Source organism: Acanthaster planci, linkage group LG04 (assembly GCF_054643075.1).
Source record: "Acanthaster planci isolate LZ-2023a linkage group LG04, COTS_SCS, whole genome shotgun sequence".
Classification (NCBI taxonomy): Eukaryota; Metazoa; Echinodermata; class Asteroidea; order Valvatida; family Acanthasteridae; genus Acanthaster; species Acanthaster planci.
This window is the reverse complement of record NC_141780.1, coordinates 15,257,508-15,282,910: the sequence shown is the minus strand read 5'-3', so window position 1 is coordinate 15,282,910 and position 25,403 is coordinate 15,257,508. Positions and strand designations below refer to the sequence as shown.

General features: G+C 41.3%; 1 protein-coding gene across 3 annotated transcripts in view; it reads left to right on the top strand.

The window, feature by feature from the left end:
- LOC110973988 (plexin-A4-like) overlaps window positions 1-25,148 on the top strand; it is a 60,669-nt gene extending 35,521 nt beyond the window's left edge. For all 3 annotated transcript variants that reach the window (XM_087135502.1, XM_087135501.1, XM_087135503.1), the window contains exons 18-37: window positions 124-232; window positions 1,119-1,400; window positions 1,970-2,146; window positions 2,794-3,016; window positions 3,853-3,995; window positions 4,582-4,703; window positions 5,610-5,675; window positions 7,799-7,873; window positions 8,317-8,383; window positions 9,895-10,041; window positions 10,304-10,460; window positions 11,010-11,116; window positions 13,266-13,338; window positions 13,753-13,826; window positions 14,393-14,512; window positions 15,369-15,526; window positions 16,624-16,771; window positions 17,368-17,508; window positions 18,072-18,146; window positions 19,596-25,148. In XM_087135502.1, the coding sequence (XP_086991628.1) occupies window positions 124-232; window positions 1,119-1,400; window positions 1,970-2,146; window positions 2,794-3,016; window positions 3,853-3,995; window positions 4,582-4,703; window positions 5,610-5,675; window positions 7,799-7,873; window positions 8,317-8,383; window positions 9,895-10,041; window positions 10,304-10,460; window positions 11,010-11,116; window positions 13,266-13,338; window positions 13,753-13,826; window positions 14,393-14,512; window positions 15,369-15,526; window positions 16,624-16,771; window positions 17,368-17,508; window positions 18,072-18,146; window positions 19,596-19,703 (2,572 nt within the window). In that variant the 3' untranslated portion in view covers window positions 19,704-25,148. The remainder of the gene's footprint in view (window positions 1-123; window positions 233-1,118; window positions 1,401-1,969; window positions 2,147-2,793; window positions 3,017-3,852; window positions 3,996-4,581; window positions 4,704-5,609; window positions 5,676-7,798; window positions 7,874-8,316; window positions 8,384-9,894; window positions 10,042-10,303; window positions 10,461-11,009; window positions 11,117-13,265; window positions 13,339-13,752; window positions 13,827-14,392; window positions 14,513-15,368; window positions 15,527-16,623; window positions 16,772-17,367; window positions 17,509-18,071; window positions 18,147-19,595) is intronic.
- Window positions 25,149-25,403: the final 255 nt, after the last annotated feature.

The window sequence follows — 25,403 nt, the reverse complement described above, 5'->3', positions numbered from 1 at the left end:
TGGCCCCCATTTCACCCTCCTTGACTTGACTTGGGAGCAGGTTGCTTGTGATGGATTGGTGATGACCTCTGGTAAATTCTGATGATTGAATTTGGAGTTCGGCCTGCTTAATTTTGTTGGCAGGGGCGGTCGAACAATGAATGTGACCGGCCGGAACTTTTTGCAAATCCAATCGCCGCTGATTATTGCCACATTGGAAATGGATGCCGATACTAACCAGACATTTAATGAGGTAAGGCATGAATCGCATTCACTCACCTTCAGCAGTTACTTTGAAATACCAAACTTAAATTGACAAATATCCAAGCTCTGGGTTTATGTGTGTCATTGGGTTTTTTCTTGGGTTTAATTACACAAGCCTTCACAAAATTTCAATGACCTGTCTAAAAAACACAAAAGGGAACCTTTTGATAAATCACTCACTCATAAGAGTTGACATAAAAACATTATTCTTTCCTTTAATTTCCTCGTACATACATTTGTTGTAATTGATATACAGTCTGCCCTGTAATCTATTCCTGTAACATTGCAAGACCGTTTTCTACAACAAGCCTCAGCTTCTTAAAAATGTCCCTTATTCTTTTAATCTCCTTTTCTTCATGCAAGGACATCTTTTCATTGTTTCTGTTGTGTATGTTTCATGGAGATCTCTCTCTCTAGATATGTGTATCATAGGCGTCAATCAGTTTCCATGTTTCCAAGTGGGAGGATACTTTATCAAGGTATACCTTTACCTTGCAAAAGCATTTGTTTAAAAACTTGCTAAAGTAGCCAGAAATCAGATCACACCACAGTGCATCTATACCCCAAAGTTTTCCGGGGCCCTTGAGCAGGCCCAGACCCCATGTCGCTCAGGACTTTGTGCTTGCATTTGTTCTAATGAGGGCTATGTCCCCCCCCACACTTTTCATAATGGATTGACGCTCTTGATATTGTGTACAGTGAGAGAGAGCATAATTTGAAAGTACAGAAATTAAATATCTACCACAAAAGCAGCAAACTCACACACCATGAAACAGTACTCTGAGGAACGGTCCCAAGCCCCTTGCACCAAGTGCATGTCGTAAATCGTCCCAAATTTCATTTCTTTGACTGTTGTTTGATTCTATCTCTGTTAGTCCTGCGAAATTACAGATGACACCCTCATGATGTGTAGGACCCCAGACATAAGCTCAGTCACCAGAGACGGGGTCAACGTTGGTCAGAGGAGAAGGAGGAGACAGACGGAGACCAACTTGATCATCGGTTTCATCATGGCCGACGTCGCCGGCCTGCAGAGGTGGTCGGAGAACCTTGCGCCGCCAGGTTTTACGTTCGAGTTTGTGAGGAACCCGGTCTTTGAGCGCTTCGAAGGAGATGGTAACATCCTCAATCTGGAGGGCTTCAAGCTGACCATTAGGGTAAGGCTTTAAAGCCCTCGAGTCTTTTATGTGGCTTCCAATGTAACATTGCCAGGTCAGCGTGGAGATGCTTTCCCCACCTTGCTCCCCTGCGACCCAGGTTGGAATTCTGCCTTGGCCAACATATGGATTAGGTTTTCGGTCTCCACCTGATTCCATGATTTTCTTTGGAATATCTGATAAGGTTTGTCTCCCACCTTCTAAACTGAGTTGTGTTGCCATCTCTATTCAGGTTTCTTCTGGCTTGGGAGCTACTTTTGGGAAACCGTTTCTTTTATTACACGAAACAAATGCCATTACCTCTAAACAGTTTGCCCCTGCCTGGTGGTTAATAGCCTATCATCACTTGGTTGGTTTTTAAAAGATGATAAAATACCAAGTAGTTATAAATACTTTCTCAGTTTCATATGATGTTTTCACTCCCATGTCAGACCCGCTCCATTAAAAAATGGACGTGTGTCCTGTATATGCATGGGTGGGCGTCCCGATTTTTTCTGCAGATAATTAACCATTGCCTTTAACAATTCCCTTTTATGTTACTGGTTGGCACGGTAACTCTCCACATCCAGGGGGAAGACTTCAGCAGTGCACAAGATATAAATGAGGTCAAAGTGTTTGTCGGCAAAGAAATGTGTCCCATTGAAGTCTTTGACAACTCCATTTTGACGTGCGATGCCCCCACGTTACAGCCTGAGCCTTTAGACTATTCAAGCAACCTAACAAACACCTCCTTGCCTGCAGTCTACGTGAGTAGCGCTACCTATCAAGCCATTAACCTTATTCCCCATTTTGATAAGGGTGCAACTTCAAACATTGCATGCCGTCCTCAACCCTCCAATGCTCTCTGTTATTTTTTTTCCCTCAGAGGGGTGACCACTCCTTCATTTCTTCAAAACTTGGCCATTCCTATCACTTTGTTGGGGGGGGGTGCAGAGGGCATTCAAGAGTAGTATTCGTGATTCCAAGTGTAAGCAGGATCCTAAATGTATATTCCTACTTGTCTGACACAGAAACAATTCCAGCCGAAAACTTTGACATATTGCGTCCTTCAAAATGAGCCACACATATTTTGCCTTAGAGCCTCTATCTGTCACAGTACTCCACTTATGCAAGGGTAATTTTAGAGGATTTGTGAAGTTTACGAATGGTTCAGTAATTAACAACTTTCAGTGCCATATTGTTGATCTCTGTTTTTATTTGACTTCAGCACACATTTTCTCATACCGTGCATGCGAGTACCTGCCAGAATACTATTAAGGAAGGCAGAAACTGGACAGCAAGATGAAATCATTCTAAGCTGTTGCAGTGTCCCCTGCAGATTTCACACTGTTCTTTGCAAAATAAAAGAAACCTACCAAAAGTGTCCCCAGTGAAAGATTTCATTGCATTGCAGGTGCTGCACAGCAGCCGTTACCACTTCATTGGTTACGTCAGGTACCTCAGGAGCATCGAGATTGGGCTGATCATCGGCATCGCTGCCGGTGTTCTGCTAATGTTGGTGCTCCTGTTTTCCTTTGGCCTCTGGCGCAAACTCCAAGGCTCCCAGAAGCAGATCGGGGCCATCCTGGTCCAGATGGACGAATTGGAAAGAGGGATGGCGGAGGATCTCAGAATCGGTAAGGGTTTTGTGTCAAGTGCACTAGTCACGGTCTTTCTTGTAACACCTGGGTTTCATCTCGGTGTGTAGCATCAGGCTTCAGCCTCCTGAAATTCACTCCTTCAAAGTTTAGATATCTTCCATCTAAGTGCAGTGACAATTTTAGCAGTATCAAATTGTCTCGTATGAGGCTAAAGTTTTTCTTATGGTTCCGAGCTGGAACGGATTATTGAGTTTTAGACTCAGAAACAGGCCCGTCGCTAAGGGGGGAGGCCTCAAGGGGTTGAGTCCCCCTGGTGAGCAGTTGACCTCCCCCATCGGCAGAAGCCATAAGCATAATAAGTAGTGTTGTTTTTGTGATGTTCCCCCGAGCTGGTACTGTGGCCCCACCCCCTAAGCCCGAAGTTGGTGACGGGCTGCTCAGAATTCAAAGATTTAGAGAGAGTCAAGATGTATGACTTAAAAGTCTGAGATGCAGCTCAGTCACGGGTCTGGTCGTGTGGTGGTCTAGACCAAAGATCGTATAGCGTCGCGTAGCGGCACAAGATGGGGAACTTCACCATGAATACGCGTAAAACGTTGTTATCACATAGGCCCCATTCTGGTTGGACTACGCCTGCGCAGTGCATGTTAATGCACAGGCGCAGGCGCCACAACAGGCACACACGCACATTAACGTTCACACTCGAATAGCGCCCATGGTGATAATACCTTTTTGGCCGAATTACCCATCTTGCGGCGCTATATAATCTTTGGTCTAGACTACAACCTTGGAACCCACTGCATTAATCCTCTGTGATTTTTGTTTTCGTCCTGTTTCGATTTTTCTTCTTCGTTGCTCCGTCTCCCCTACAGCTTTTGCAGAGCTGCAGACCAACGTGACAGATCTGACCCACGACCTTGCCGGCACTGGCATGCCGTTTGTCAGTCACAGGCAGTATGCCACCAATATGCTGTTCATTGGCCTGGATGTACAACCGGAGACCTCTGACCCAAGGGTAGAGTGGGGCATATTCGGGGATTGTTGCCAAATCGAAAATGTCCATATATTGCAACCCTCTCTCCCAAATGCATTGAAGCAGCCTAATTTTATGTGGTACTACAGTTGGTCTTATATTTCTATGGATTTTTTGGGGGCCTCTTTTAAAAATTTCTGTTCCTCATTTTATGTAGTTTTTATGAAGGTGTTATTCTAGAGATGACATGTTTTCTATGGTGCCATCATTTTTGTCAATCCACATGTGTGAGATGTTATTGAATAGACCAATTGTGCCCACTAAGTCACGTGACCTATAGTGGGTATTAAATGTCAACAAACACGGCATCCACCATTAGCAAAATGTTTCATAAGTATCATTTACCAAAAATAAAGCCAATGGTGGGTACAGTCCTCAGACTACTGATGTGCTGGGTACTATACCTTAACTTGGCTGTATTGTTTGTAAACAACACTCAAAACACATGTTGCTATGGGGTTGATACCCACTATAGGTCACGTGATTTATTGGACATAATCGGTCTGTTGCCATGTTGAATTGCAATATTTGAATGACCAACCAATTCCCTTTTGGTTTGCCTCTCTAGAAGCCAGAGGAGCACACAGAGAGGGCCATGGCTCAGTTCAACCGACTCCTCACCAACAAGAGCTTCCTCCTGACATTCATCCAAGCCATGGACGACGAGAAGAAGATTGCCATGAAAGACAAGTGAGCCTATCCGCTCTGAGCGGAACAGAAGCGGGCTTTTTTTTTTTACTCACTGCATGAGGCGCGCAAATATATGCACATTTGACGCAGAGCACGACGAGTACTCTTAACTTATTTATTCTGGCATGTATGGTCTTTGCGTACACACAGAACGCGTGCAAGAACCTGCTTGTAACCACCTGTCTTTCTCTCGCTGATTGGGGGTACGCTTCAGCTCGGGGTGATAGGTCTAAGTCAGCTGAGAGGATTAGATACATTCTGTTAAGGCTGTCACGAGTTGGACTGTTCCTCTTGGAAATTGAATGCTCCTTACAGGAACACCCCGGGCTGTTCCTTACTGTAATAGGTGCTTCCAAGTTGTGCACATGTATTGAGCACTGTTGCCCTCAGTTTTTCTCAGTCGGAATGACAGTTTTGTCCAAATGGAGTATTGTCGGTCGAATGCTCTGTAGCTCTTTTGCTGGTGAGATGCGCCTCACGAAATACCTGGAACTTGAATGAACAGAGAGATCTCAAGGTGTTGTCAGTGTGTAACAGATTTTGGGTACAAAGAGACCAAGGATGGATACAGTGACAAATTATAAGGGGCAGTTTTTGGGAGGGGGAGGGCATGGAATGTGGACAACTTCTCAAGTATCCTTTGATTGCCTTTCTAAGTGGTAAGGCTACATTTTGAGACTTTTTACATGCTCTGTGAAATTCACCTCTCATTGGTTTCAAAAACATGTTCAGATTCCTTTTTTGGAGCGGTGCTATGACCCTTCTCCCCCAATCTTGCCTCGACAAAGACCCCATTCATTGAGATCGGTCATTTCCAGATGGACAGTAAGTCTTGACAACTCTTGTCAGTCCAGTCACTTCTCATTTTCATGAAGTTTGTTTCCATTTTTGTATCACTTCTTGCAGGTCCACAGTAGCCTCATTGCTAACCATCATAATGATGCTGGAGAACAAACTTGGATATCTCACCGAGTAAATCACGTTTATTTTTTCCCTTCAAATTCCGAAAAAGTAGACCAATGATCACTTTTTATTTAATTGCTATCTCTGCACTCATGTTGCTCCGTATCATGGTAGGAAAAAAAATAGGCTTTTGTGTGAAAAATGGCTAAAATAAGATCTTGGAATACGAATGAACCGGAGGATGAAGTGTATGTTGGCTGTTACTTGGACCTGTGATCGTCTCCTGATATGTAGGATAAGAGGGTAAAACTCAATCGCTGGGGAACCAAATTTACCTTAGGTTTAAGCAGTGGCACAGTAGGGGAAGGGGGCAGGGGGTAAGTTGGGAGAAAATGTTACCAATTGTGTTATTGGGGTTTTTTTTGTTTTGTTTTTGAGCGTGTATTTTTTAGGAATTGAAAATGCTAACATTTCATAAAGGCAACTACCACCAATTTTTTGGAAGATGAGGGTTCTTTTACAGATTAAAAAAAACGTGATAATGAATTTTTAGAAAAAGCGCCTATTTTGCCCCCCTCTCATTCAAAACCTGGAGACGCAACTGGGTTTAGAACATTGACTCCACATTTGTAAATATCATATACTGTCATTTGCTAAAGTTTAAGACCACCTTGAATTTTATTGGTATTTCTGTTACTGGGCCTGCATTACACTGTCTCACTGAATGATTCCTTAGCATGATTTTACAGTGGTGCATAACATCAGTGTAGTGCTATATACCCATTTGAATGAAATTTTTTGCAAAGGCAGGTCTTTTATGACATTTTGTCCGCAAGGCAGCATGGGTTTAAAGAAGCCAGTCTAAGTAATCAGAAATAAGGGAGGGCACACTGAATATTAGACTGTTAACATGTCAAATCATGGAAATGTAGTCCAAAATGTCCAACCAAGGTACCAAGGTTACACATTGAAAATAAACATAAGTTGCCATGACTGATTGGTTTAAGTTTGGTTTTCCTTCAGGTTAATGCACTTTCTAGGGTGGTCCTAAACTTTTGCAAAGGACTGTAAATGTTCGTAAACACAAAAACATGCAATGGATAACAGATATTCTCTACGAGATGAAAGTGAAAGAGACTTCAGCGATAGACTTGTAAAACAAACATATTAAGTTTATTGTCTAGTAAAACATCCTGCTTGTTGCGGTTTCCTGATTTGGGCAGTGCGCTAGACACAATACCAGACTTCCTTCTTTGATTTCCGGTCAGCCATACATGTATGACTCTTACTGTTGACAATGATTTTTAGCTTGTTTTTTTTGTTAGCATGATATCAGGATCTTTTCCACCTGATCTCTGTAATAGATTTCCTGTCCTTTTATAGTGAACACGCTATAGTATTATGTGTTCTGTAATTAATCGCCATAGTTATGCTGAATAAATTGGGTTTCCTGCATCTCATGTGTAGATATTCAAAACCTTTAAGAATTGAGTGTCACACCCATATTCAGGTACTGTTTCCCGCTAGGATTCCATCCACAGTACACAGATTTTTCCATTCATATTGTAAGCGTGGAATACAGCTATTTCCGACAGTCAACAAACTTTGCTCATGTGTGATATTATTTTGCTCTTAAATAGGGAAATTGTAACATGCTCTCCCTGCATACGAGAGACTGAAGTGTCTGATCGGGCTTCATCCCTCCTTAATCTCAAAATTCTTGAATTTAGCCATAATATACCAGTAATTACGTGGGACAAGTCTGGTATTAGTTATTGTTAGTACACCTTTAAAACAGGAAAAAAAAGCAAAACACCAACTTATTACAGTGACCTCACCTCAACTGAAAATATGTCTGCTCGATGCAAAAATTACATCTTGAAAAAGTGATGTTGGCAAGCTCCGTGGTTGAGCAGTTGTAGTCTTATATGAATCCCACTGAAGTAAGCTGATGAATTTTATTCACAAGCCTTTGGACTGCTTGGTTTGCATTATCACCGATTATAGGTTGCATAAATATTAATCAGATGTAAAAAATAATTGCATAATAATTTTCAAAACTAATTCAATTTATTTAACATTCAGTTTAATATTTGATATAAAAAGGAACTATCAATCGAGTGGAAACAAAAATGAAAAAATTTTGAGGCCTGTACACCTCATGATTCACTCTCTCGCTCTTTTTCTGGCAGCGTCATGATAACTTTGATGTCTCGTCAGGTACAGGAAGCTGTGGACAGCAATAGGCCGAAGCAGCTCTTCAGACGGTGATTACAAATTTTTGTATCTTCCAATTTTTTCTCTGGTGGGGGATTGCAGTTTTAATTCGTTATACATTTGATTTCAAACTTGGCCAGAGGAATTAATTGTCAGCATGAAAAAGTGCCGTGCATGTAGGAATGCGCAGGGAGTTGCATGTACGTTACTGGGATGAGCTGGCGTTCTTGTTGTCAAGTCCATCTTGAGTAATCTAATCTCAAGACAAGTTCACAGGCTGCGATTCTTCTGTCATTGGTCTCCCAACTACTTATGAGCGCTGTTACGAAATGACTGGACCTGCAAAGGGGTTAAAAGGACTTTTGATGGACTTGGCTCCAAGACTGCGAGCTGGGTTGGTCAGGGGATAAATTCACTTTTGTTGAAAACGGAATGGTCTAATGTGAATGTTCCTTCCTGGTATTTTAACTTAATATGAATCTTCCCCCTGCAGAACCGAGACCATAGTTGAGAAGCTCCTGTCCAACTGGATTGCTTTGTGCCTGTATGATCAGTTGAAGGTAACTTTCATGTGCAAGAGGTCAAAGGACCATTCCTTATCACAGTTCTCTGAAGAAAAAAAATGTCTTTTTGGCTTGTTTCGTACAGGGGGGGTAGTCAATACTCATGCAAGATGTCAAAGGTCTTTATTGGGCACAATTTGATTCAAATCTGGTCAGTTCCTTTCCTTGTGAAATGCAAAGCATGGGCTTGCCGCTTCTCAATTGTTCATTGATGTCCTGCTGAAATGACCTGCGGTCATCTATCAGTGTGGTAGAGTCAAGATCTCTACATGCTGACTGGAATTCACTTGGTGCCCCAGGCCTTGAAGTGAACGACCCCAACAACCGGCCAGTGCTGTCGTTGCCCTTCTCACTGGCAGAGGTGCCCCACAAAACTCCGTCCTCACAGCCAGTTTTGCCTTGCTCATTTGCCTTGGCCGTCGTGCCCTTTTTCCATAAACATCCACAAGCCTATTAAAATCCTTGTTTTCAGATGTTTTTAAACCCACTGAAAGTGTATTTCGATGTCATGCCACCCCAATCGGCTGTCTTATCTCGCAGAGTCAACGCACAGATGTTGCAACACGTAACCGGCTTTGGTGTCGATCCCATGTGTGTACCGAGTGTTCATCGTATACACGTGCATCCGCACGAAACATGCAGTGTACATGTACTGTATACTTCTGTACATATAAGCATGGGACCAAAATTATTATTATTATTAATTTTGACCATGTCAAGGGCAGTGAACAGAACCTCAAGGTCCTTCTTAAATCACTCCCGGATAAAATGATTAACGATTATAGATAAAATAAGAAGAAATTGACATGCACAGCAACTTGATTACTGAATCAAAAGTCGCACACAAAAGTGCTCTCCACCAAGCAAAAATGACCCATGAATGGACAAAATTTTAAACTATCAATGACAAAAGTGAACACCAGTTTTGTCAAAATGATGTGCATGAATGGTTTGTGTATAGGGATGCCATCCTTGTGTATGCACTACACATTATTACCATGCATACACATTACTGAAAAGTAATGATTGTGACTTCTTTATTTCGTCCTGTGACATTGATTTCTGCGTAAAACTTAAGGCTCACTCTGTTACATTCTGTGACTTTTGATTCAGTTTTAAACCAAGTTGCTGTGCATGTCAATTTCTTTTTTGTTATAAAGATAATCACTTGCTTTTGGGCATGTGATTAGTAAGGGGTATTGCAGCATACCTGTGTACAAAAATTGTTTATTTCTGTGTAGTGAATTTTTATGTGTGGTCTTTGACAGAAGTGGCAAGTTTCTTTTGCTGTCCAGTGTACTTGAAAAGCTAGAAAATTCCAAACATGTGCAGTGTGTCATGCTGCATCAAAAAACAGATGGCAATCATATTTGCAAGCCCCAAAAAAGTGGGACTTTGAGGCCTCACTTGTAACGTGCACAGCGACGGACATGTGGAGTGTGTCGAGACTGTTAGCGGTCACGATGCACGAATAACTTGGTGCATTTGGCCTCGTGTCTTATCTGCAGGATCACACGGCTTTCCCACTGTTCTTGCTGTACAGTAGCATCAAGGTGCAGACAGAGAAGGGACCCGTGGATGCAGTCACCAAGCAGGCCCACTTCTCCCTCAGCGAGGAGCGGCTGCTCAAAGCGAACGTGGAGTTTCAGGAAATGGTACGTTTGTGGCAGAATTAACGCAAGGGGTATGTTGGTGGTTGTGAGTTAGTGGTTATCAGCATGGGGGGGATGCGCTTTCTTTCGGGCAGGCAACATGACCTTGATTTCCTCATTGTTGGTTTATCATGTACACATAAATCACGTATGCCATTGCAAATTTCTCTACATTATAGAAAGTCTGCTGCAGTTTGGAATTTCCTCTCGTTTTTCCCTTGACTTGCCAGTTGCATGCTGTATAATTTGCATGTTTTCTGTTCAGACCCTTAATGTGGTTGTGGACACGGAGGATGGCGAGAAGAAAATGGTCAAAGTCCTGAACGTTGACGCCGTCCCTCAGGTCAAGGAGAAAATACTGGACTCCATGTACCGCAACAAGCCTTACTCTGATCGTCAGAGAGCTGCAGAGGTCAATCTGGGTAAGTCTATGATCTCAGTTTCTCTTGTGCTGTAAAAAAAACTTGCTCTGACAGTCAAAGAGCTGCGGTGGTCATTCTGGGTAAGTCTGTGATCTGAGGCTCTCTTGTGCTGTAAAAAATCTTACTCTGGCATTCAAAGAGCTGCAGTGGTCATTCTGGGTATTAAAGTCTGTGATCAGCGATTTGTTTGTACCCTAACAAAACTTAGTCTGACCATCAAAGAGTGGCACATGTCAGTCTGGGTTTAAATTCTGTGACAAGATTCACTTTCAGTTCACAAAATCCAGCCAAGAAGGAATGCTTTCCAAGATAAGATGCAGAGGGGGGCATCCTTCCAGATTTGACATCTCGGAAAGGTATCGTTCCAAGATACTCTGTCATCTTTCAGTGATTAGAGATCATTGAGAGATGTCCTTGTTCCATCTTTCCGGGACACCGTATCGGTGAAATGCAGAAACAACGATGATCACTTCGATCACATGTGCATAGTTTAATACCAAGTCAGGATGTTCATGATTTTCCTTATCCCTTTTCCCTGGGATCCTTCAGAATGGAGGCAGGGGAGATCAGGCCGCTTGGTTCTGCAGGACATGGCCCTGCCGCAGATAAGCAATGCTGACAGATGGCAGAAACTGAATACCCTGACAGAGCTAGGCGTGAGTAGTGTCATTGCTGATTGTTCGAAAAATGTATGAAAGATGTAGTTCAATGATGGAGGACATTTTTCTGCATATGTATTATAATGTATAGTATATCTACATATGTGACCCAGTCGGTGAAAACGAGTCTTAAGTCGCCAGAGCCACTTTGAGTAAAAGTCCTTTAGAATAATTTTGCACAGTGTAAATCAATAGGAACCCACAGCATTTTTCACCTTGGAGTATCCACATTCATCAGGAGGCCAAACGGAGGCCAATCAGGAGGTCAAAACAAAACCTCAAATTACTCTTTCCCATACAAATGAAAACTCAAAAAGTGGCTCTGGCGACTTAAGACCCCTTTTCACGGAGTGGGTCACATAATCACAGAGAGAACGTTGCCTTTATTTTAAACTGTGTATTTAAAATTGTGTTGAAGGTACAATAAACGTCAGCAAATTCCCTTGGCATTGCGTCCTTTGACTTAAAGGATGGTTATCTTCCTGTACAGTTTCAACTTTGTGTGGATTAAAAAGTTACACCGTGGCCTTTTTTATCGACTTCTGTCAAAATTTTAGTCTCAACTGTAGAACTGCACTGGACTCAATACATATTCATGTTCTTGTGTAAATGAACATGATTGTGTAATATAGAAGGCATATCATGAAGTTTGTGAGGGAAATGTGAAGAAATTGTGTAGGAGCTATTCTGTGGAGTATGGCAGCAGGCATGCCGTGACTTTGGTCATGTGTGGACAGTTTTTATCTACCGCAAAGTTTTTAGTGTCACTGACCGCAGCCGTAGCTGGACCGAGACATCGGCGTGGACTCCATACATTGTATGGGGCTGGCCCATATTGCCATGCCAGCTGTATCCCATAACGGATGCTTTCGTGGTTACAGCTTGAACCGCGCCATGCTGAGCAATTTAAAATACCCCACCTGAACTACCCCCATATCGTGTGACAATTTTGGCCAATTCGCATTCTGCCTTCAACAACGATTTTAGACCGATGATGACTTTTTTGATAATCCAGCCTGGGAAATGAGGTTCTAAAGGTCATTTTGAAAATTGGTCGGAAGGCAAGAACCATGTTTATTTTGGTTCAGTGTGCTTTCAGTTATACATGAAAGCCTAATTTGACACAAATATCCTCCATTGTTGAACCATATCTTTAATCGACATCTCAGGGTCTGTTAAAAGAAAAGTGATATTTGCTTCAGGGCTGTGCATTAGAACGGAGTACCCCAAAAAATGGAAACCTTCAGTCTTTAGAATGGACAATACAGCCAATAAACTTTGTTCATAAATGAGCCATATTGAATTGAAAGTGTGTCTAACGTTTCATTTTAGGAACCTCAGAGTAACAATGAAATAAAAGTTCAGTACAAACTGATGTAAGTTTACGCTGTTGAATAGTTTTAAATTTGTGATTGTTTCTAAATGTTCCAAGCTACAGGAATTAAAAAGACACTTGGAACCTCAAAGAATCTGACACCACCCCATTTAACAGATTATACTGAATAACATGTATTCAGGGAACCAGTTAAAAAATGGCTTCATAGTAAATAGAGTCTATTCCATGGACTTCATGTAGGGCCTGTTTGTTTCACACGATCACGATCAGTGATCCCAAAGCTGGTTCCCGCTATCCATTAGGCCAGTTCTGGTGTCAAAGAACCAATATCTTATCACTGATCACGATCCGGATCCACCTGAAACAAACCGGCCCATAAAAAAAAAAATGGACCGGTGATGTCCTTAAGCAGTGCACAAAGGTCATTGAAGCCACCGGTGGACATCTTACTGTGTCAAATATAAAGGTAAAACAAAGGCTTGCTGGCCATTATTAATCAAATTCATTTGAGACATCAGTAGTTACAGTAGCAAGCAAGCCAACCATCCTCTATGTATTAGGCACGATAAATAGCTGCCGGTGGCATCAGTTGGTACAAAGACATTGGGAGTCTATTTGTTATGACATCTGTGGTCTGTTTACACAGCTCCTAAGCACCTAAGTTTGCTGAAGGCTTCCATTACTCAGTAGTGAGGGGTCTCAAAGGAGGTCTCTGATCTCAACTTGCTGGAACATTTTCTATGAGCAATGTTTCCTTGGAGCAACTACCACAGATTTTATGCCCAGAGGGTACTTTTTTCTCCTTGGCAGGTTCCGGATAATTCTCTCATGGCACTGGTTCCCAAGCAGTTGGCCCGCACTTCAATCAACGAAGCAACATCAGGTGGGTGGAGATTATTTTGATAGAAAGTCAAAAAGAAAGCTTCCTTTTTTCCTACCGTCAGTACATTTCTCGTAATCAATTTCCAACTGACTGTTACCTAATGCAAATTTTCCGACGTAGTCTCAGGTTTGAAAAGAAATTTTAAGGGTTCCATCTGTAATCCGGGATAATTCAAATTCCATTACTTGGCTACAACACCAGGGGTAAACTTGGTGTCAGAAGTGGGACACTTTTAATAAAACTACAATGTTTAGTCAATTACAGGAGCTTTGTTTTTGTACGGTTACATCTGTAGTCTGACAGAGCCACTGACCACCAGCTAGATTCATCATAGGTTTTTAAGATGGGGGAACTCATGCTAGCACTGCCATTCTTAGGTGGTATATACATACACATTGTTGATGTATTTTTCAGGAGTGTCATCAAATGATGCCAATCTGTACCAACATGATGTGGGCGTGGAAGATGGTACTGTCCTCTGGCATTTGGTAAGAAGCATTTATGCTCAAGGATGTTCATAACGGCAAACTCACACCACAAATATTTAATCAACCTCACAATTTTGATCAAGCTTGTGTTGGTTTTCGCACTGAACATGAATTAACTAGCCTTAAGACAAAGAGCTTTTGTGAGAACAGTTTTGTTTTTCTGCTGGCTGCACTGCTTTCAATTATTCCAGTAACCAGAAAAAGAATATTATTCTTACAATGGTAAAAAGCAGTTGTCAGTAAGCTACTGGTGCAAGTGGCCCAGTGTTGAAGGTTTGTGACTCCTGACCAGAGGATTAGGGGTTCAAATCCGTCTGCTGGCGGTATGTTGTGTCCTTGGGCAGGTCAGTTTGCCCCTGCCTGCTTGGTGCTCTCCACCAAGGAGTATAAATTGGGTACTGGCATCCCATCCGGGGAGAACAGAAATATTCTCCAGCATTTCATGCCTAGGAAGTTGGAGGTAAACACAGGCCCAATGAAGATCAGAACAGACTTGCCTTTGCTCAGTTGAGCATGGGGAGTGAACTCTAAAATGAACACTGTACCCTTGCTGCTGTGTTTTGTAGGAGAAACCGCATGAGGAGATTGAGGAAACGGAGAGGCAGAAGAAGAAGAGGCAACACGAGGCCCTGGGCAAGGGCAAGATGTCACAGAACATTACGTTCCCTCGACTCCTGACCATGAAGGTACGGTGCTTTCGAGATTCAGCATCAGGTTGAACCTATCTGTGCCCACAGTCCACCCTCCTAAGCTGTTATTGTCTAGTCATGAGTCCCAACAAATGTAGACCTGCTCGGACAGTTTTGGATGGTACATGGAGTATAGAGGCACGACAGTTTTGAGCAGTGCAGGGTATAACAGGGTTGGCAGTATGGGGTCACAGAGCTTTGAAAGGATTCATTTACAAACCCTCTTGGCATTTTCCTCAGAAATCATAGGAGGAAATACGAAGTTACTGAATATTTATATATTGTCTCGGTTGGAATTTTTCCACAATCTTTTGTACGTGTTTCTGGCATAGCAAATTTTGCAAAATCTTTAAAGTTGGTAAAAGTTCCCACACATTATCTTTCAGTTGTTCCGGTCTTTTGGGAGCTCTGCCCAATACTGTTCACTTTTGATACATCAGTGGGTCCTTCCGACCAAATATAATGTGCTGTCCACCCCTAGTTGAAGGGCACCATCATAGGAAAAGAAAAGACAGTTTTTCAATTGGGCTTGTGCACCGGCCCGATGGAAACCTGGAGACCATACATCCTAACAGAAATTGTTTGCATATGCTCAGTGCATTACGAGTGTGTATGAACCTGCACTCGCACTCGTTGAGTTCCTGCCTCGGACGTCTAAATGTTTACATATCTGTCATTCCCACCAAGGACCATCCATGCTTTGTCAAAACTTGCTCTGTCATATTTCTGCTAGGAGATAAAGTAACAATGGAAATTTCAGTTTCCATTGCCCCAGTGGAAACTGTCAGACAAGGCACTGAGTAGTGAAATCCAGAAAGCAAACGTCTAACCTTCGACCTTTGACCTCCTGCAGGGTATTGTCCAGGAGTATGTTGACAGGATGTTTCAGGCCATCCTGACAGTGGACGGCACACCGCTGGCCATCAAGTACCTGTTTGACTTCTTTGACAGCCAATCCACCCGCCACGGCATTGAGGATCCAGACATCGTCCACATCTGGAAGAGTAACACGTGAGTACAGACATCGATCAGTACCAACCGAGTCTTTGTAAAGGAGTTTGCTAGTCGAGTACCTCATAAAAAAGCAAATATTTTTCATCATAGTTATCCCAAGTTCTTTTACAAGTACAAGCCTACCGTTACTGCTTACAGTAGATAAACAATAACTATGTCTTTGTTATAGTTTCATATGAGTAGCTTTGGGTATATAGTGAGACTTAAAAAGTTCTGTGCACTTAAGAATTAATTGCAAAATAGTAGTGATTTACTTTAAATACTTGATTAAACACTGGTATAAAGCATACAAGATTCATAACTTTGACTTCACCGTTCATCTTGGACCAGTCGCTATCAGTGTAGTCATAGAACCCAGTGTCTCTTACGTGACAGTCAGCCAGTTGATAAGAACTCGGGTTTGAAAATTTTGTAGTACACAGTAGAAACAATTACTCCAAAGTTCCCAAGCCCGCTAAAAAAGCACTCCTTTCAAGATTTTGACATCATCAGTGGAATAATGTACAGCTCACTAGCCCCTTATACAATGCGAACATTCCACAAACAGTGTTCAGGCAGCTTTGATCACAGGATCTGAAGTCTCAGAATGGGATGCTTGTGAGGGGATAGGAGAGATGAATGTTGGTTCTGTTGCAAGTCTTAATGGACCACTATACGTAAACACTTCCAAAGCTGCATTCGTCGTCATTTCATTTATCCTTCTCATTTGGATTGCATGGAATGCTGTGACCTCAAGAGCATTGGATTTGTAATCTATGGGTGCGTGTGCCCTTGGGCAAGGCACTTTGTCATTCATTGCTTCTCCCCACCCAGGAGTTATTGGGCACCTGTAAGGATGGAGATGGTTTTTGTGGTTGATTTAGCCGCTTTGCCCCAAAATGGCTGCATCAAGCTGTGTACTCCCCAGGGAGCAAAGATGGTATTTGGAATGGGCCCAATGAGAAGGGGCAATGCTAATAGAAAGTGCTTGGTCTCAGTCAAGAGCAATAGATAAGAGCGACAACTTTGAAATACCCTTTCTGTAAAGCTTGCGTCATCTTGACAAAGCTTCTTCACATTCCTTAATGGTCTCCCCACCCTGTTTTATGATTTAGGCTGCCACTGCGATTCTGGGTCAGCGCCATCAACCACCCTAACAACATCTTCGACATCAGGCCCACACCCTCAGTTGAGTCAAGCCTGGGCGTCATCGGACAAGCTTTCTACGACGCGTGCAACAAGTCAGACCATCAACTAGGCAAGGTAAAAGAAAAAAAGAAGCGTTCTTTATAGACTAATCCTATTGATAACAGGAATAACATGATAAGATAAGATTCTCAACTTGGTGTAAATCTGGTCACCCTGACGATAACACGATACAAACTACGAGTATTTCTTTTAATAATGCATTTTTCCCCGGATGTGAAGAGTCCATTTGGCACATCATGCTGTCACTCAAGAGTGGAGGAAACACTGTTCCCTTTCCTGAAGAGTTCCCAAGATTTTTAACCAATCCATTGCAAGAAACCTAGTTTAAAATCCCATCTGAACTGTGTCTAAGCCCCAGAGATGATGACAAGTGTTCTAGCAATAGGTCTAATTAATTATTCTCAACATGTGGTGTGTCCTCGCCAGAATTGTGATTCACAGTCTGAGTTCTTTTGCAAATCTCTTTTCACTAATTTTTTACTCGCCTTTTTGAGACAGTCTGCTCAAACTCTCATAATCTGTCTGCAAAAAATGCCCCAACAGCTCCAATCACAGCAAGTGCGCTGCCTGGTAATTCTGTGTGGCCTCATGATTCTGGTGAACATGTTGTTTGCATTTCACTCTCAATTCTTCTGGCGATGGCCTCGCAGGAGTCCTCATTCAACAAGCTGTTGTACAACCGGGAAGTGAGCAGATACCGTGAGCTGGTGGAGTCTTACTACACAGGAATCGGGGACATGAATCGCATCGCCTCCCAGGAGCTGGAGAGAGAGCTAGCCAAGACTTGTCAGGTATGTAGGGGTTACCCTACACCGCAGCATTGCGACACCCCCTCCCCCCCCACCAGATTTTTCTCAATTTCCAGCTTTCCATCAAGTGAACAAAAATTTGGGCGTCGTGAAATTTAGCATATAAGTTACTGTTGTGTCAACAGAAAGTCTTGTCCATTTTCATTTGAGGCGCAAAGGGTTCAAGGCCCTGGTGCTTTGATTGCAGAATTTCTCTCTAAGCCAGCAGACTCTGTCTTACTGAGGTCATGGAGAAAGATCTACTGGTGTCCCAACGGCCTCTAACTTCGGCTGTTTGTTTGCGAATGTGTCTAGGGACATTGTCAGTGAATTCAGCGGTTGAAAGAATTGTTTTAAGGTGTGTTCAGAATGACCGCCACACAACGTTTGCTGTCTACGAAAGTTTTCACAGTGCCTTTCACCTTTGAAGGGGGCCAGTGGGAATGTCCAGCAAGTAGTGCAACCTTATCGGCAAGATTCACTTATATTTTAAGTCACTCCCAGCGTGAATTTTGCAGTTGCTCTTTTATTTTTTATCTTCCCTTTCTTTAAACTTGAACTCACAGAACTTCACAGGTCTTTTCAGCAAGCTGAGCACCCTACTGCAACTGTTTCAGTTCACCAAAAGCAACAAAGAATTGGTAACTATGTACCCCTAATGTCGTCGAGAAGCACTTTAGTGACCAGGCTATAAAAGGTTCTCACATACCTTTTGTCTGGTTGGATATCACAGTGTTCTTACATAAAAACTCAGATCCTGATGCAAGCTGTCCCAAACAAAGCACAACTTTTCACTTTTCACTTACCATTGAGAATTAAATGAAAACACCGTTTTGAACACAAAGACTGCCTCCAAAGTAACTTTTGGTCGTTTTTGGTTGCAAAGAGCACAGTGCAGCAGCGTTAAGGAAACCGCGCTGCAGCAAAATTGCTTTGTGTCTTTCGTCAGGTTTCTACTAGCAATCATACTTCAGTAGTCCCTGTCAGGCACCCTTGCTCTCTGTGTTTTAGCGTGTTACTCATGTTAACAGGAGTGTCTTTGAGTTCGCGAGTAGCAGGAGTATGATTTGCGGCTGAGCGAGATTATACTCTTGATCCACAGGAATTTACTCTTGCATCATGTCATTTTCAAGATGGCAAAACAAAGTAATCATTCTCCGTTTCATCATGTGACCTGAGACCAATGTGCTCAGAAAATTTTCCTCTGCCCCTGAGCATCGAGAGTTAGGAATGCAAGTGCAACCTGTGCATTCACTCTGCTCAAAGGAAGTGAAATTGTGTGCACTTGTCATAGGAGTTGAACGTTTGTGAGCATCTGGGTTAATTTTAAACAGTGGATATTTAGCCATCACCAGCAAATGTAACGGAGTAGTATTTAGCCAGTTGGGCGATAAAGATTATTAATAGATTACCGTCAGATTCCAAGCAGGGTCCATAGTGTAGTGTTTAGCACACACATCTTGAGATCACATGATACGCTCCCAGCTAGGTTTGATTCCCAGCTATCGTCCTGTGTTTCACCCCCCCCCCCCGAATGTTCTTCTTTTGTTTTTGTTTTTCAAATCAAATTCAACATTCAATGGCAAAGTATTAGATTTTTCTTTGTATGATTCGTGGCTCTCCCTGCGAACATCGAACAAAAGAGACACTGCGCTAGCAATGAGGGTCCATTGTTGTTGCACTGTGCTTCTTCTGTTAGATGTTCCTAGTGTCTGGAGAATGTTTTTGAAGGGAAAACTATCTGAAATCGTAAAAGGTCTGATTCCCACCTCAGTGGAACACAAAGTCACAGTGACTGTAGGTGCAGAACCAGACTATTAAGATTTGTCACTGTAAGAATTTCTAAAAATCCTAAACAACAGCTACAGTGCACGTTCCCTGGCAAAATATCATTTAGTTGAATTTGCCAGCAACGTCAAAATATCCACTACCTTAATTTTGCTATTAACCAGCCTACAGTGGAGGACAGTCTCTATATTGTAGCGATGGCTTATGGGTTAAATCATTCATTGTTCTCTGAGTCGGTGGCGGTTAGCGTGTGAGCGTGTCTCATTCGGTTTTTTTTTTTTTTTCATTTTTCTGTCTAAAAGCTGATAAACGCAATGGAGGAGGACGAAGTTTGCCAGCGTGACAATCTAGGCTACGAGCTGGAGCAGGTGGAAGAAGTCCTTGAGGGAGGGGAGCAAAGGTACGTGTAGCGTGCATCCTCGGTCGCTGTTGCCGTGGTAACATGCACCACTGATGTTGCCTGTCTCCAGTTTGTGCTCAGTGTGGGAGGTCTGTTTTGAGCTTCGTGCAGTAAATGTATCTAATCAGATGTGTATTTTATTTTGCTGTTCATCATGTTCAAGTCTTTCCAAGATTGTTGTTAATCTAGGATAGTACAGGAAACTAACAATAGTTTGGCACTGTAAATATCTCCAGAAAAAAGGGATTTCTTTTGTATTTGGCCAATTTTATTTGTCGCATTTTAAAAAATTGATTTTGTTGGAAGTAAATAATTTTGATATGAAGTTTGTGCTTTATGATGACATTCTTACGCCCTCATTTCCAAAGAGTGAAATGCACTCTGTTTACTGAGTGAACATTCACTCTCCCAACTAAAACTACAGGTGGGACAAATTCTGGTGAAATAAACTCACTTGAATAGATTAGAAGTCTGCTCATGTGCGACTGAAATGGGTTGTTTTTTCAGCTATTTCAATCTGAATTTAGAGGAATGGTCACTTTCAATCGTCCAGTCCCGAGTTTCACTCTTTTGAAATAAGGCAGAGTATGTCAGCTGAAGGAAAAGAAGGGAGATAGTTCTTTGAAAACAAGAAATATTTGTATTTTGCACAAAGATCTTTTCTGTATAAGAACCTTTTTATTAAGTATTAAATACTCAAGTACAGTTGTTTTTTATTGACTTTAGCATGTTACAGTACTCAGAATATAGTAAGAAATAAGTTCCCACTTACCGCCAATCTGAGCAGAAGTCATCAGAGATCAATTGCAGTTACCAACATCTGGGGGGTAAAATCTTCTCACTCAATCAAGTGACACAAATTCTAAAAACCCGTATTGTCCACAGCCGGTGGAGGGGTTTATGCTTGGAGTGATGAGCTTTCTGTTTAAACGATGACAAGAGTTTTGGATTGATCAAAGATCCTCTGTTGAGCGACACGTTGTACTCATTCAGATGCATTTTTGCAGGGGTGCCTGGGAAGGAGGGCACTTGTGCCTGGAGCAGTTGAATCATTTCCAGCATTTATTGCAGAGCTAAGTACTAACCTTCGTCACCAAAAAAGTCTCATTTTTTTATACCATTTTATTTAGGGGTTGAGCGTTGTGTCTGCATCTTCCACAGAAACTGTAGTTGTGACCAGATGTCACAAATGAGCCTTATAGCCTCTTTTTAATACTTAGGTTTTTGTTTGCATTGCATAGGAAAAGCAAACAGAGCCGTGGTTTCTGTCAGTTTGTCATTCTGATAAAAATGAATCTTGTAAGGCAAACATGTTTCTGCTGATATTTGCATCGTGCAAGTTTCTCCTCGTTATCTGTCATTCATAGGTGGCTCTAGCCACTTCCAGTCGTTTTCTCAGGTTGGGTCACCTTGTTTCATCAAAACTCCTGACATTGCGTACACACAAGTGTGGACTCCCCATTACCCGCATCCAAGCATGTGCCATTACCAACAACCTGCAGGGGTGTTGCATTCCCAGGATGCTCGCACTCTCCATTTATTGTGTGTAGTTCTTCATACTGTTTACCTGCAACTCGCCCCAGACTGTATTAGGATTAGGCTCGAGGTTGCTGGCCCAGATCCAATCAGAACTAACCACACAGATTACTACAACAAATGAATTTTTAAAAAGGACATAAAACATAACTGTGTGAATGGTGCAAAAATATGCAGAAACAGCATTCTTTTTAAACGATGCCAAATTATGACTGTTTTTGAATTAATGGATGTATTGTATTATAAACTAATAAGCAGATATATTTAGATACTCATATTTGCCATAACTTATTTGGACGGAAGTAGTTACAAAATAAACCAGGCATTTTAAAGATTTCTTAATACGGTGCATATAATAGTAGACTGATGTTAAACTTGCCACTAAATTCATGCACAATATTTTGCTTCCAACACAGTTTAATAACAAATCTTGCCAATATCACTGCCCCATTTTGCCAATATGTGAAACAATAATTTAAGATCATAACAGGTTGTTGTAGCAAATTGCTGTTCCAGAAAAGAAGAGAGCGAGAAAGGTTTATGCAAAAGGCATGGTGTGTCTGTGATTTTTTAATTTGAAGATTCCTCGTGTTTTGAAACTCCTAATGATGGGACGTTGAAGAACATCAATCCTTGCCCAACTGTATCTGTAAAAACAGTCCTGTTTCCAGTCATTTCACTGTTTGTGAAGTGTTGGCCATAATACATTGAATTACCAGGGTATTGCCAGGATTTACCAGGGGCTGATTGAAATTTTATAAAAGTAGCCATCTTCAACATGGTGTGAGGGCATCTATCACTGTTATTATCTGCATTGTACCTTCAGGCTTGGACCTAGCAATTTTTAATGCTAATATACATGTAGTAGCAATGATTAGTGTTTAATAGTATTATTGTAATAGTCTAAGTTAGGTGTGCTGTGTAGTTGGTGTATGAGTGAGCTATTGTTAAAGTATCTGAAAAGTATAGTGTGGATATCAGCATTGAAATAACAAGCACATATGGTATCAGTGGACCAGTAGTTAATTTAGTTCTAGTGTTTGTGAATTTGATATCATTGACTGAACTGCAATACTCGTAATATTTTATAGTAATGACTTTATAAAAAGGAATATAAAAAAAACTATTTTGTATTTTGTTACTATCTCAGTGATAAAAGTACTCAAGGTTTATGTAGAATTGTAAGCATTGTACAATCTGAGTAATTGTTAGAACAGAAGCATGATCACGGAGATTTTATCTTGCTGACTTTGCATCATTTTTAGCAATATTTTATACGGGAAATTTGTCTTTGTTGGTTGGAAACAAGTGATTTCAAAATAGTGTTTTCAACAAAGTTTTTGTATTAGTGTCCCATTCTTTACCAGTTTAATACTTTTTTTACATTGCTTTGAAATCAACCAACAGGTATTTTACCTAATATTTCATCTTTATGCATTGGCTTCTTGGGAGTAGCCTTTTTACTTTCCAGCTGTTTTGACAGTTTCCACTCTTTATCCCTTGTCATTTGAGACGTCTTCCACAGGGTTGGATATTTTCCAAAATTGCTGGATATGATTAACAACGGATTGGAATGTTGATTTAAAAGGCTTCATTACATACAGGTAAATGGTAAGCTTGCCAACACCATGGAGGGTCCTCTAAAGAATTATTCACAAAAAAATTGAATGCAAAATGTTACCACTTACAAAGGAATTTTGTCCGGAATCATTATATGAGTTTTTAACTTGAGGTTACCTATACCTACAGCTTGTGCTCATTAATTAATGGAAATATGAATGAAATTACTTGCCTTTTAAGCCAGCTTACAAATTATTTAAAACATAGACATGTATGTAACTTTAACATAAAATCATTTTGACTTTCAATGCATGAGTAAGGTTTGTCATAATCATGAGAGGAAAAAATCGTTAGTCTTGAGAGCTCATTAAAGGACTGCAGTAAAGGCAATCCTGAACAGGAAACGCATAAATAAGTTCACTTTGTGCAATTTAAATCTGAGACTTTGAGGTGCTGGTGACAGCAGACATATCAGCCCCTTTTCCCAGCATCGCACATGCTCAGAACTATGCTTGCATGCTCACAACAACACACTCAGGCCCAAAACTGGTAAAAAGTGGTAAAGTGGCATTGTTTCATATGAAGGGTTTAATTCCAAAATGAGATATATCCATTTGAAAAACATGCAATTTTTCCACAATTATGAAAGATCGAAGAGCTTAGCAGTGTACCATTTATCCTTAAACTTCTTCTTTACTGTACTAACTCATTAAAGTTATGTTGCGCTGTCTAAAAGCTGCATAAACGGATGGCAGGCAACTAAGAGAGGGTAAGATTCTGAAAGATACCAAAATGGCACCTATCCCATTTTGGAAATAAACTCTTCATATGTTAAACCATGAGAAATTGGTGCCTGTGTTCTTGAGCAAGGCACTTCGCTGCAACCACAGATGATTTAACAGCCTGGAGTTTGTTGAAACCTTTCCTTGGAGATAATAATGTGGTCAGGCGTTGAACATTTCCGGCCTGAATGCCTGCATCAAATGTTAGATTGTTTGAGGGTACTCTTGAACATTGGTGCAGCTAGATCAGTTCAGTGGAGAACAAGCGTTGCCAGGAAGCTTTTCTTCTGAAATTGGCCAACTGCCAGAGATTTGAACAGCTGAGGTGGAAAGTTTTCCATGGCATTTTCCCTAAGGTATCTCCTACAATGGTGCTAAAATACCTCTTGATATTATCGTTTATCAAGGAATATAATGTTCCCATTGTAACTTATAATTTGTTTCTTGTCGGCAAATTGTGTGATATTAGATTCCATAAGGGATTTCATGGCATTTAATTGTGATGGTTCTTATCGTAAGTTGATTTCAATGAAAGAATTTCCACAAAATCAATTATTAATGACTACTCAAACATTTTGTGTCGGGAAAGGAAGTGACAAACAACATCCTGTTCATGTTTACATTTGGGACACATATGAGTTGGAAGCCACTCAACTTGTGATATATGCACGTAATCATGAAGCCACTGCCTTAGTGGCATCGTCTTGAATTAGAAGAGGGGGCAGCTTTTTCCCGTGCCTCCTGGAAAGTTATCACATCCATGTTGTCCATTATCCCGCAATAAGCCAATTTCCTGTCCCGTCGCCATGTTGATTTCAGTGCCCATGCACGAGTAAGTGAATAAAGCTAGAGGGGACAAAGCTAGAGGGGAACAAATTGTCTACAACAGTGACAATCCCGAGCATCCATTTGCCAAACATTATACGTAACGTCATGAATTTGTTCCCTTCTGTTAAATCCTCTGAGCATGCACACGTGAGGAGTTCCGTTTCGAGTTTATTCCTATACATGAAGTTGTTATCATGAACTGTTTTGTACCTTCCTAAGGGTTTGTAAAGCATCAATCTATTTGTGAAATTTTCCTGTTGCAAATTCAGTCGTGCCAATATATTCTTCTATTTTCCTACACTTTTTAAATATTTTGAGAAATAGGTAAATATTGTCTTGCCGTGTACTTTCTTCTTGTGTCTTTAGTTCAAGCTTAAGTTGGCTTACCTCCAACTTGAGTCCAACTGAGATGTAATTCACTTCGAGCACAATTAAATGAGACAATATTAAATCAATGCAGATTGAATTAGATTTGAAGAATGTTTTGGAATTCACCTGAAGAATTTCAAACTGTGATGAATTTGCAAAGCTGAGTCGGAGCACAATGACATACAAAATGCCAGACGTAGTAAGAATAAACTTGTTTAACTTCCCCGGCCATTCAACCTTGTCGAAAATATTATCTTTGACCTTCTCAACCTTTGGTCAACGAAGACTCCCTCAAAATGAAAAACAAAGTAGAAAACTTAGAGACATACCATCATTAGAAGAATGTATTTGTCGAGAAAATAAATACTTTGAATGTGTAATGTTGTTTTTCAGTGTGTATCTGTGCAGCCACCATGCGTACGTAGTTTCTGATACATGGCTCTCAGCTCACAAGTCTTTTACTAAACCTACATGTCCCGTCTAAATGCCCCTTCATTTGGCTGATGCACTTTTTTGCAAGGCATTGAGATCTGGAGCAGAGGCCAGACAATTTATTCCACCTTTGATCATTTAAACAGCCGGTAGCACTTGCCAAGTGGACGGTGCCATTGAATATACTTACTGTTATTGAACAT